The 13,495-nt window shown below is 40.9% G+C and overlaps 1 protein-coding gene across 3 annotated transcripts in view; it reads right to left on the reverse strand.

Annotated features, from left to right (window-relative positions):
- Positions 1-1,324: 1,324 nt before the first annotated feature.
- The window catches only part of TMEM200A (transmembrane protein 200A), a 74,738-nt gene continuing 62,567 nt past the window's right edge, over positions 1,325-13,495 (reverse strand). For 2 of the 3 annotated variants that reach the window (XM_058566299.1, XM_058566298.1), the window contains one exon: positions 1,325-4,376. In XM_058566299.1, the coding sequence (XP_058422282.1) occupies positions 2,885-4,360 (1,476 nt within the window). In that variant the 5' untranslated portion in view covers positions 4,361-4,376 and the 3' untranslated portion in view covers positions 1,325-2,884. Of the gene's footprint in view, positions 4,377-12,637; positions 12,713-13,495 lie in introns of those variants that run through there. The other variant, XM_058566300.1, reaches the window with a different exon arrangement.

Raw genomic sequence — 13,495 nt, forward strand, 5'->3', positions numbered from 1 at the left:
GAGAAAATAAATTCCTATTAAGCCATTCAGTCTGCGGTATTTTGTTATGGCAGCCCCACCAAACTAATACTCAGGCCCCACGCCTTAGAAACTGTGGGCTGGAGGCAGCTAGGCCATGGTCCAGATTCCTGGGCCTTCCCAGAGGAAGAAATGGAGTTTCTAAATAATTTTCAATATTCATAAAGGCCCAAGGGAAGTGTACAAAATACAGTCTAACGAATTCCACATGTGAAACCTGCTTTTGGGTGGAATTATATCAAGTCGATATGGTAACATCAGCTCTTTTATGTTCATCTGAAGCTTTAATTAGCAACACGTGTCTGATTAATTTAAAGTGAGAAAGTTTTTTATCATTTGATAAAGTTGATTTGTTTGGTAAATAAAAACCTCAGGCTTTTTGATAGAGAGAAGCTTGAACAGGAATCACTGCTTTGAGCCCTCGATTCCCTTTTTGGATCCTTCCAGACCCATGCTGTTTAGTCCTCTTCAGATTGCTAGACCTCTTTCAGGGGTAAACTGAGCAAATTATACGGCTTGAGTCACTTGTCACATCAGAGGTGTTGAGAGCCATTGTTTTCAAATCTGGGAGCATCACTGACATTTGCCAGATGCTATCTACCTGGTTATTTTCCTAAGAGTCAATGAAATTTTAAGTGAAAATGATCCTAAGTGTATTAGTCAGGGTTCTCCAGAGAAACTGAACCAACAGGATATATATAGACATATAGAGAGAGATTTATTATGAGGGATTGGCTCAGTGATTGTGGAGGCCGAGAAGTCCTACAATCTCCCATCTGTCTGTAAGCTAGAGAGGCCCAGGAAAGCCGGTGGTGTGGATCCAGCACAAAGTCAAGTCGCAGTCCGAGTCTGAAGGCCCCAGAACCAGGAGCACTGATGTCCAAAGGCAGGAGAAGATGGATGTCTCAGCTAAAGCAGGGAGGAAATTTGCCTTTCCTCTGCCTTTTCATTCTATTCAGGCCCTCAGTGGATTAGATGATGTCCACCTGCATTGGTGAGGGCAATTTTCTCTACTCAGTCTACAGATTCAAGCTAATCTCTTCCGGAGAAACTCTAACAGACACATCAGGAAATGTGGGCACCCCTTAGCCCAGTCAAGTTGACACTTAAAATTAACCATCACGCCAAGATAACAGAATATGTAAATAGCCTAATTTAGTAGGTGGATGGACCTAGCTCTTTAACTTAATAGAACCAAAATAAAAACACTCCACAGCACCCAGGACCTATACCAGGGCATCAAGAACTTTCAGTAGAACGTATCTGAAAGTTTGAAAAACAGAACTTTAAGCAGAAATGTACATTTTATTTAAAAAATAACAGCAAATGTATGAAGAACGCAAACTTCTATTGTGAACAGAAGTTTATTAAATGCTTTGTAGTAAAATATCTAGCCCACTGTATTACAATACACAGGCCTGATGTTGTAACAAGTAACATTGTGCCCCAACTCAGGGAAGCTCATGATGCTAACACAAGGAGAAATGTGGGGAGCTACAAACACAAACATATCTTCCTTCTCTTCCACAATACCTGCCACACCGATGTTCAGAATGTTCAGACATTGGGAAAAAACCTGTAAAATTTCCTGAGTATTCCATGAAACGATTCTTAAAATTATGTTACTGTAACGGAAAACATGAAAATTTTCCGATGGAAAACCCATTTTAATATTTACCATTTTCTGTAACTGAGAACCACCATCCTAAATATTTATTACACCATAAGAAAGTCTATGGAGTTTATAAGGCCTTCCACCACAAGGTAAATTTCAAGGCAATTTATCAAGGACCAAATTCTCTTGAACCACCAAGTTAGCGATATGCAAAGATAAAAAGAAATGTCAAGGTTAGCTGATTATTTTCCAAATAACAGGATCTAAAAAATATTGGGGGAAAATAAGAATGTGGGAATGAGTGGATACTGGATAATAGACATGGGTTGGAAAAGGTACTGAGACTATTAGCATTAACTAGCATATATGTATTTTAATTCATTAGTCAACATTTTCTTCATGGATATAATTATTTCAAGATAGCACTTCTAAAAACTATATTGGTTCATTCATTTTTCAAGTCAGCTGCAAAGAAATTTTGATTCTGTTTATCTAAAATCTTAGCTAATAGCATTTTGATATTTACCCCTAAGAACATCTGGCATTCTCAGCCATGGCTCTTGAATACATGGTTTCTTGATAAAATATGACTCAAATAGAATTGATGTTGAAAAAATTACTACCTATCTAGAGCTCAGGGTAGGAGTCACAACCAACTTAATCAATTCATATCAATTAGTTTACAAAGAGCTAAACCAATTTAACCAACTCATTATGTAGCTCACACAAAAGCTAGATCTTTTTTCTTTTAAATAATTTAATCAATCCTATATAAAAGCAATTATTCAGAAAATCACATCAAGATTTGCACTTACACTCATTTATAAATACACATTGAATCTTAGGCCAGAATTTGGTACTTCTAGTCCACATCTGGTACCCTACCTTTTCCAAACTGGACATTTCATCCAATGAATATGACCATCAATGAAAGAACTTAAAAGTAGAGAAAAGGAACTTTAATTCAGAGTGAAGTATTTTGAATTCATATTAGTAAAAAATGTCATGAGTGGAAAGAGATCATGAGCTTTCAAATGAGTGGAAAAAATAAAATCGTATGTGATAATATAGAATACTGCAATCCTAAGTAACCGGAACATACAACCATCTCCATTAGAGAATTAAGCAGCCAGGTCTAATACACTACAAACCATTTGATTAAAAAGGCTTACAACCAATGTTTAACAAGGAAACACTGGTGAAAACAGTTTTAAAATATATAGCCTCGTAAAACGATATATTTTTCTAACATTAAAACTTTGTTTCAGAGGTTCCCCGCTTTAGGTTGTTACTCAAAAACTCATCATGTTCAAAACTCAAATTATTGTGAGATCTTGAAATCATAAGAAGCTTCTCCTTATTGGTAAAGTCTTTTTTGATTGCAGCTTGGGGCACAAGCAACCTCTCCATCGGGTCCTCTTTGTTCTCTAGTTTCGTATACCCTTTGCTGTTGCTTCGATCCAGCCGAGGCCAACTTGGATGTTTCCGTTGTTCTGCCTGAACAGTTAGGGTGGAGGGACCCCGGTCTAAGTCTAAGGATTTTGAATGTGACGAGAGCAAATGCAAGGATGTGTTGGACCCAAACTGTCTTCTAGCAGCCCCAGGAGATAAGAGCTGCCCAGCTCCAGGTCCAAGGGCCACAGAGGACTTGTACTGACTTGACAATGACTCCCCAACGGAATTATTCCGCGGGAGCATCGTGCTGACGGGCTGGAAGGACTCACTGGTGTTGGGCAAAGGGACCACAAGGGAATCCATCGACAAATTCCTTGACCTACTTTTGAGGTGCTCAGCATCCTCGGTGATGTTATCTATGCTGGGCTCATCAATAACACAGTTATTAAGTTTGATGACAGGCAATGTGAATGCACTGATGGATGATGACACAATTGACTTGGTTTCACATTTCTTAGGGCCGCTGGTCTTATCATCGGTTGTCTTGGAAGGAGGTGGATAGAGGCCAAAGACAGAGATGGAGCTGTCAGAGGGCAAAGGTGGCATAAGATGCCCCAAACTCTTACTTTCATTCAGCACAAGCTCATCCTCCTCGACAGAGCTGTCTATACGAAAACTGCTCCTAAAACCCGAGAAAGAGGCGATGGTATTTGCTGCCAGTCTTGAGGCACAGGAGCTCCCATTCTGTTTTACTTCTGTTTCTCCCATCAAACCAGTGTAGATGCCATTCATATGCTTTTGCTCCTTGATCCTTAGTGTGTGGATGTCAATGACCGTGGAATAGATATCCCTCATGTGTATGATTTTGGTTTCTTTGTCACGGTTCTCATGAAGAATGGCATTAGCACAAATGAAAATGAAGATGCCAATCCCCATTGTGAAAGGGCCGAGCATTTTCATCTTATCAGAATGTAAATGCTGCTCAAAGAAGTGAACCACTACACCGCCTTGGTTCCGAATGACCTGAGTTTCGTTTGTTGACAATGCTGTCTCAGCATCGATAAAATGTTCTTTTTGGGGCCAATATCCAAGGACTGCCATTGCAATTCCTACAATGGAGATAAGCACTCCTAAAATGAGGAAAAAACCAGATGGGGAATAAAGCCGGATTTTGCCTCGAACAACCACGACATCAGCCCGAGGCCGACGCCTGACTGGTTTCTTCTCTTGGGCAGCAGGCGATGGGCTGAGGTTGACATGATGCTGTGATCTGGCAGAGTCTTGCCTTTTCAAGGCAGCCAGGCCAGTTATTACTCCACCAGTTGCTATCATAGCTTGGTCTTTTATTCTGAAAAGAAGGGAAAAAGATAATGCAAGTATGTTCTGGGGTATGCTCAATTCAACAATTGTTTATATGTTTTTGTTTTTGTTATTGTTTCATATAATGAAATGGGACACACGAATATCTTTTTTTTTTTTTGGTTGAAGAAGATTGGCCCTGAGCTAATATCTGTTGCTAATCTTCATCTTTGTGCTTGAGGAAGAGTGGCCCTGAGCTAACATTTGTGCCAATCTTCCTCTATTTTGTATGAGGGATCCCACCACAACATGGCTTGATGAGCAGTGCCTAGGTCCATGCCCGGGATCCGAACCTGTGAACCCTGGGCCGCGAAAGTGGAGCGCATGGATATAACCACTATGCTACCGGGCCAGTCCCAAGAATATCTTTTTAATCGACACAGTTTGGGTAGAAGTTTTGTTAATTGACTAATGTAAAATTCTGGAGATTTCCTTTTTTGGCTGAATTAGTGTTTCTATTATTAATGAGACACGAGCTCAAGGTATATGTTACTTAAATAATTTTATCGCTTATTATATAAAACAGTCCCCTGGTCACAAGACACATTCTCTCTGTCACACACATATGCATGTGCACGCACACACACATATGCCATCCTTCATTATTTGTGTTATTTTAAAGAAATGGAAAAATCCAGAACACTTAATAGGCACAAAACAAACAAACCCTAGACTTACAAAGAGAATACATTCCAGCAACTCACGATTCTAAGACCACTCTTATGAAAGTCACCACTGAACTCTTAACCATCACACTTAATCTCTCCCTCTCAATTCTCATCTTCCTTACTTCACTGTTTCCATGGACATTACTGACCTCTCCTTTCTTGAAACTCTCTCTTGTCCAGTCTTTTATGATACTAAGTCTTCCGGGCTCTTCCCTGATCTTGCTATTTCAATTTTGGTTCATCTTCCCTCACCTCAAAGTAGACCACCTTCTCCTGCGAGTCCAGTCCTTGGCCATCTTCTCTTCATACTCCCTCTCGGCATTCATATCCACTCCTACACCTTCCACCATTTCCTGTGTGCTAAGTCCCAAGTCTATAGTTCAAATCACAGCCTGAGTTTCGATTTCACATTCCAACTCTCCATTGGGGAACATACGTGTATACATTTGTGCACCGCTAGCAAAGCTGAACTCTCCTTCCGCCAGCACTACTTGACTTGCCTGACTTTTCTAACGGCGTCAATTCTCAGGCTCGAGTCTTCACACTTATCTTTAAGTCCTCCCTTTCTTCTTCCTCTCGTCTTCCAATCAGGTTCTAAATCCTAGAAATTCTCACCACCCGTCAATTCCACCCCTCTGTTCCAGCCATCCTCTTCCCGGCCTAGTGCAGCTCTTATTAACTCTTACTAGACCATTATAATAACCTCTCAACCAGTCTTCCAAACTCCAATTTCTCTTCCTCCACAAGCAAACTTACATGCTGGCTGAAGGCAGATTATTATCCCAAAACACAACTCTGAAGTTGTTTAAAGAGTGGAATAATGGACGAAATAATCCCCACTACCTACCAAAGCTTAATCTGGGATTTCAGACCCATGGAATTTAGCTTTATCTCTACTGCTCCTTTTCATTTACATAAAACTAAAACCAACAATATTCCCTGTATTCCATACATACATCCATTCCTGTTTCTGAAACTTTGTTAATAATGTTTCACCTGTCTAGATCCCCCTCACCCCCTCCTCCTAAATTTCACATATCAACATCTGGCTAGTCATCAAAGCTCATACTCCACTTCCTTTGTGAAGCCTTCTCTGGCTGACTCAGCCAGTCCCACGGGAGTTCTCATTCCTCAGAGCATTTTAGCAACTTTTCTATGGCTGTCACCATATTATAACATCTTAGTTCTTTCACTTCTTGTGGTCAAACATCAAGTTTAATTCATATTTTTATTACCAGAAACACTCAATATAGTACCTTGCACATAGCCAGTGTTGCTGAGTAAGGAAGTAATTCTTGTCCTGAGATTTGCTGGATGACCATCATATTACTATATCAACTTCCTTAGTTAAAAATATGAACAAACAAAATTAATACCAAAACAAAAAGCAACATTTTGTGGTTGGTAAAATATTTGTCATTATTTGTCATGAATAGCTTTCAAGCTGCCCAATCTGCCTGGTAGGAAACGGAGGATATTTTAAGACTCACAAGGTCTCTGGCAAATTTCTGAGAAGGTTTCTTTATGGCATCAAATCTTGTCTTGCAAAATCAACCTCTCCTTTTGAATTGCTATTTATGATTTCTGAAGTGTGTTTAAAGAACAGGGTTGTGGCTGGCATCTACGGTTTTAGCTAGCTGAACAAGCTGGTGAGTAAACCCAGTCTCCAGTGGAATTATAACTAGGATTAAAATATTTAATGTTGGAAGAACAAATGATATCATAACCCATGGCTCCAGTCTACATGCTTCATCACAGTATACATACTACAGCTCGGGACTTCTCCCGAACCTTGGCTAAAACAAAGCTTAGTGTCAACCTATGGATTCTAGAACCCAAAACAGTTTCAAATGTTTGAATAAAATGCTTAGATTGGACAGCAGCCACCTAACTCAGTTACTTCCATATGGCAGGATAGGGATTTAGTCTGAAATCCTTCTGAATAGAATGAAAACAAGGGCAAAAAGCTTTCGTCTGGTTTAAAAGCAACCGCTGTGAATTATCATTCCATCCGGATTCCTAGTCCTCCCCCGCTTGTTAAAACATTTTCAGCTGGCACCGCCATTTTCCATTCCTGAGGCTGATAGAGCAAAGGAGGCTGGAAGAGAGACAATTATTCTGACAAAGATAGACGAGGACAGGAAGGTGGGAAAGAGCGATGAGTGACTGGACTCCTCCGTGAGCAGGCAAAGCAGGTTAGACCAGACAGGAAGAAAAAGCAAGGTCAATTCAAGAGCGTGAAAATGTACAGAAAATGAGAGGAGAAAAGCCTCCTGGAGGAGTTTAGAAATGAGGAAAAGAATGGGGGGCAATGGAAGGAACACACAGCTTCTTCGTCTGGGCCTGGCCAGGGCAGACGGCACACCAAGACTCCCAAGGATTGGCAAGCTCAGGTTGGGGGCCAGTGTCCTCCTTGAATGCGATGTAGGGCAATTCAACAACAAGTGAGCCTTTGTTCTGACTCAGAGACCCAAACTGACCCCGAGGGGAAAGCAAGAGGCGCAAACTCAGTCCTGGCTTCAGAGAGCTTGAAACCTTATGAAGGAGCTAATCTGTCTAAATACAATGGACTGAGAGAACCCCTAGAATGAGTCTCAACTAGGGAGGGCCTTTACAGCAGGCTTCATGCATTCTGATATTCATCTCAGTAAAAAACGTCAAGTGAATAGCATTTCAGGGAAGGTCAAGAGAAAGAAAGGCTGGAGGTCAGAGCTCTGGCCTGCCCTCAGCACACAGCTCAGCCCTGAGGGCGGAAACCAGGAAAGGCTGGAGAGGAAAGGGGCCAGGTCTCAAATGGTGCCAAGTGTCATCCCTAAACGCTTGAATTTTACACTCATACACAGTGGAGCTGGAGTGAGACACAAATACTGTTGTCCTCATCTTAGGAAAATTAATCTCAACTTGTAGATGAATGCAGTAAGGAGAGGCTCCTATTAGGAAATAGCGTGAGGATGCTAAAGGCAGTTTTGCAGTAAGAAGCCTAATGAGACTATAAAATCTAGAGAGCAAATTGACAGGCCTTTGCATCTTCAAACTGCAATGTCAACTTGGTCCAGTGTTCAGTATAAGCAAAAACAGCGTACATCTATTCTTTTCATTTGTGCTGCAAAGCCACATACCCTCCATCCTCACTTTTATCACTTTTTTTTTTTGGTGGCGGGGGGGCATGAGCAATAGAGACCCTGTTAACTACAGTCTCCTTATCGTAACAAATGACAGCATTTTCCTAAGTTTTAATAATAACAGTGATAGTATAAGAGCTAACACAGACTGCCTATGGTCAAGCACTGTTCTAAGTGCTTTAGGTATAAGAACATATGTATTCTCACAATTCTGGAAGTGGAGATAATACGATCTCGGTTTTGCAGATGAGAACACTGAGGCTCAGAGAATTTAGGTAACTTGCCTAAGGTCACACAGCTCGGGGGTGTGGTCTTACAGAATCTGAGAGGAGGATGGGCCTCCAAATTTGCTCTCACTTGAGGTTTTCTTTCCTTGTCAGTTTTTCTTATTTTGCTTCCTGTTTGCATCAGAAAACCAGACCCTCAAGAATGCTGCTTTGCCTTTAAAACTGTGACTACAAACCAACCGACTTCCATGTCTCAGATCACACTGACCCCCTGGGAAGAGCCATGGGGAGTGGATGAGGTTGAAAGCCTGTCCTTGGGCGAGCATCAGGCCCTCACACTGTCCGGATCTCCTCCAGAACAAGAAGGTGCACACTCGGAGCAGACCGCTCCCCACTCCTCCTCTTTGCTCTCTACCATCCCGGGACTTACGTCCTCAAAGATCCAAGAGAAGAATTTTACTACACTGAACTTCCTTTTGTTAACTTAGGCATAGAGTTTTTGCTTATCAATTTCTCTGGATCCAAAGCTTCACCCCAACTTTTGGAACTTAAAGAAAGTATAGAGCCTAGAGCCCTGTGGTATCTCACTAGAGACCTCCTCTTAGGTAGACATTGTTAATTTGTGTAGATATTCATTCATGTAATTAGTAAAAACTGATACCTGGCTTTGCAGTCGTATAGGGCTCAAAATAATGTTTCTTGGCCTGAAGAATACAATGATCAGCAACTATCTTTTTGTGTGTGTGTGTGTGTGAAGAAGATTAGCCCTGAGCTAACATCTGTGGCCAATTCTTCTCTGTTTTGCTGGGGAAGATTGGCTCTGGGCTAACATCTGTCCCCATCATCCTCTATTTTATATGGGACGCTGGCTCAGCATGGCTTGACAAGTGGTGCACAGGTCCACACCCAGGATCTGAACTAACAAATTCCGGGCTGCCGAAGCGGAGCAAGCGAACTTAACTGCTATGCCACAGGGCCAGCCCCAGCAACTATGTTTTTTTTGTGTGTGTGTGTGAGGAAGATTGGCCCTGAGCTAACATCTGCCAATTCTCCTCTTTTTGCCGAGGAAGACTGGCTCTGGGCTAACATCCATGCCCATCTTCCTCCACTTTATATGGGATGCTGCCACAGCATGGCTTGACAAGCGGTGCCTAGGTGCATGCCCGGGATCCGAACCAGCGAACCCCGGGCCGCCCGCCGCAGCGGAGCGCGCGCACTTAACTGCTTGCGCCACCAGGCCGGTCCCCCAGCAACTATCTTTTTGATGAGGCCATCCAACTAGTCATAAATAAACCTAACTAGAGGGTCAGTCACACTCAATATTTCCATATTCTCTAAAAAGATATCATGATTTTGTCAAATGCCAAGCTAAAAGACAGATAGACTTATACTCTTCGGTTGACAACCCAAAATAAAAATTAGTTTGGGTTAACTTTTGGCTACACATTGATCATCCTATTTTCTAACACATTGATCATCCTATTTTCTATTCCCAGTGTTTCTTGATCAGCCACAATTATGCCAGCAACACATATCAAGATTACCAGCTTAAAATTTGCACAACACACCTTCTTCACTGTGCAAACCACGATCCTGTTGGGCGCTCTCCAGGCCTCTGCCATCTTACCCAGTCGTCGCAGGACTTGGAAATCACCACTAGGAATTCAGTCTCATTTCTCCCTTTCTCACTGCAGATGTAGACTCCTGCCTCATTCAAACACTCCATTCCTGTCTGCTCACCTGCCTTGGGCTCATCTTCCCTCTGGACCATGTTTATTCTACGTCTTTCAGCAGAAAGCTCTTTCTCCTTGACTCAGAAGATTTCTCCTCTGTGTATCATGTTAACACGAGACCATCTCGTCTAATCTGCAGGCTTATCCTCTTCTATTCTTGCTCCGATAATAATTTTAAAAGCCTTACTGTTGTTGTCTTTTACCCTTTTTACAAGCTTAAACATGTTCTGGAATTTGCCTTTCATAGCACTAGTCCATACCAGTTTTTAGTATTTAAACTTTCAAGGAAGTTTATTCCTGTACCCTTAGGTCCTCTTCTGATCGCACTGACCTACTTTTCTGACCACATTCCGAGCCCACTATACATCAGACATGGTCTAGATGCATTCACACACTTATAGGATATAATGATAAGTAAACGTGCCTGCAGAATTGAGAGACTTTAGAAGTCTTTTAATCCAGACATTCCTTTTAGCCAACAAAGGACCAGGAATGTTGTCTGAGATCCAACAATGAATTGGCAGAAAGAATAAGATTGGAATTCAGGTTTTCAGACTCCCTGTCCAATGTTCATTCTTGGTTAGATGTTCCTCTTTCTATTGTTTTTCATGTTATCCCAATGCTTTGCAGAGTGCCTGGAATGTAATGAATACTTAAGTCTATCTGTTGTCAGTGAACCGACTTGATAAATGCTTGAATAGGACTGCAAGGTGCTAGGCATTAGGGACACAGAATTAATACCACCCAGTTCCTGCTTGCATGGAATATGGAGTTCAGCGGGAGAGCAGTCAAAGTACACGTTTAAAATGAACCAATTGAAATGAACTAATTGCTGTGATGGAGTTATACTGGACAATGCTCTTGCACACTATCTGGAGGAATCAGGGGAGGCTTCCAGGAAGCGGCAGCAGCTCACGGAGGCTTGGCGCATCAGCAGGAGTTGGCCCTGCAGACAGATTCTAACTCATCCTGTTCCTCACTGTTTCACAAGGGTCCTGGCCCTACGGTTTTTCTTCATCTTCTCTGCTGAAGTGTGCCTATTATGTTAAATATATTTGATATTGTCTTACATGTTTGAATTTTTATTCTTATCTTGAGGTTTAAAAAATTCACCAGAATGCGAGGCTATCTGCCAAAAGGAAGTGAAAATTAATCTATGCCTTCAGGACCAAACAAAAACATTATACAAAAACCCCATGTGGTATCCACAAATGCGACAGATGGAAACGTTTTCTGTTCAAGCTAGAAGAGTTTTAGAACTTTCTTCCCAGTAGAGACATTTTAAACTTTGAGAACAGGATTTTTAATCTACATCTTCCCCAGAGTTGAAAGAGAAAATGCATATGGGTGACTAACAGTTCAACTATATTAACCTTTGAAAAATAAGAACAGACTAGAAATCATTTTTTAAGGTGTAGCATTATGGTTTTGCACGTGAACATTGGAATCAGAGAGACTTGTTAGAAGGCAAGCTTTGACAAGTTGTTTTAAGCTCTTCTCATCTCAGTTCCTCCATCTGTAAGACAGCAAAAACCTCCTTTAATACACAGTATACAATGCTCTGGAGGCAGAAGCCCTGGGCGGGGGCTTGAATCCCTACACACCAATTAATAGCCACACTTGAACAACTGACTCAACCTCTTGGACCCTCAGTTTCCTCATCTGTAAAATGGGGATAGTAACAGTACCTGCAAGGTTGTTGTAAAGCAAAGGACATAATGAATGCAAAGCCCAGCTCAGTGTCTGGGAACTAAGGTCTACATTAGTGACGTCAGCTGTGTCCAATTATAAGGTCATTTTAAGGATAAAATGAAGTAATATAGATAAAATGTTTACTACAGTGTTGATTGTAGTAAGTTCTCAATAAATAATAGCTATTATTATTAACTCTTCATTGCTCAGTAATATGAACTCTCATTGCTCAGCTAGGCCAACGAAAATATATTTTAATATATTAAGTTAAATAATTAATGATAGCTCACTGCATATGGAGACAAAATTATGACTGTGAATTGCTACTGGGACTTAGAGTAAAAAACTGTCTGAATGGAGACTGTGTATTTTAGTGGCAGAAGCATTACTAATTCGGTAGTTGCCAAGAGTGGAGTTTATATAAGAGAGAGGCAGTTGGGAGATGACAGAAAGAATAAAGTATGCCTTTCTTTATAATTCATCTTATTTCTTCAGATTTGGAGACCTGTCTTGTGACAAAAAGTAACAGCAATAATAAAAACAAGGTTGAAAACCCAAACCAGTTCATCTGATGTTTTCACCTATCTTAATGATGCAATTGAATCAAATGCATGAGTAGTCTGACCAATTCTACGAGCACCATTCTGTTTCCATTGGGACACTTGGGCATAAAGCAGTCTGAAAACGAAGAGGAACATGGGGCTTGGGGACATGGGGACTAGAGAAGATGCCATAAGGGTGAAAAAAAGTGAAAAATCTCCACAATGCTAATTTTGTGACAAGAAGTTTAAGCTCTGGTTTTATGTACATTGTGAAGATCTTTGCTGGTCTGCCTTGAGAGAATGGTTTCTTAATATTCAGTATAGTTCTATATTCACATGAGTGCTGGAACTAAAGGCAAATACAGAATTTTTTTATAATTGTCAGAATGATACTCAAGTCATTAAATATAAAATATCACCTTTTGGTCAAGCACATTCTAAGCATGCAGAAAAATGCTAGGAATAAAGAATGCACTTGGAAATCTACACATGTTGTTTTTTACTGATGCCTTCAAAATCTGCCAGCCTAAAAACCTGTAAAATACTGGCCCAAACCAATTCCGAGCTGTGTAACAATGAAACGGAACAACTGCTCACCAAGGACGAAAAGCCACGAAGCCCAGAGAACACAAAAGTCTCCAGGAGGCCAAATAACAGATCCATAATGAGCTGTTAGAAAAAACCCTGCTGAGACCCTGTGGGAGACATTTTCCGCAGGAACAGAAGAAATTAGAAACCTATTTACCCCAAAGTAGAAATATGCTTCCCGCCCTGTACCCCAATTCTTCAGATCTGAACAAGCTCTTACCATGAGGGTCACACTCCCTGTTCTCCGCATTTCCTGGCAGGAAGTCGACTTGAAATTGGTATAAAGAAGCTATTGGTAAAGAACTCACAAATTTACTATAATGCAGGAAATTAGCTGAGATATTCCTGAATCAAGAGGTGAAATATTTAAAATCACAAATTAGATTTTTTATACAGATCCCTCCTCTGCAGAAGAACATATATGGTAGTGTATAGATATGGTGACCATGTTTTTGGAGACAACATTGGAAAATAAGACTCTAATAAGTATTAATATCTTTTCCAGTCATTTTAAGTGCCTGGAGAATCCTGAACAC

Source organism: Diceros bicornis, chromosome 23, assembly GCF_020826845.1.
Source record: "Diceros bicornis minor isolate mBicDic1 chromosome 23, mDicBic1.mat.cur, whole genome shotgun sequence".
Lineage (NCBI taxonomy): Eukaryota > Metazoa > Chordata > Mammalia > Perissodactyla > Rhinocerotidae > Diceros > Diceros bicornis.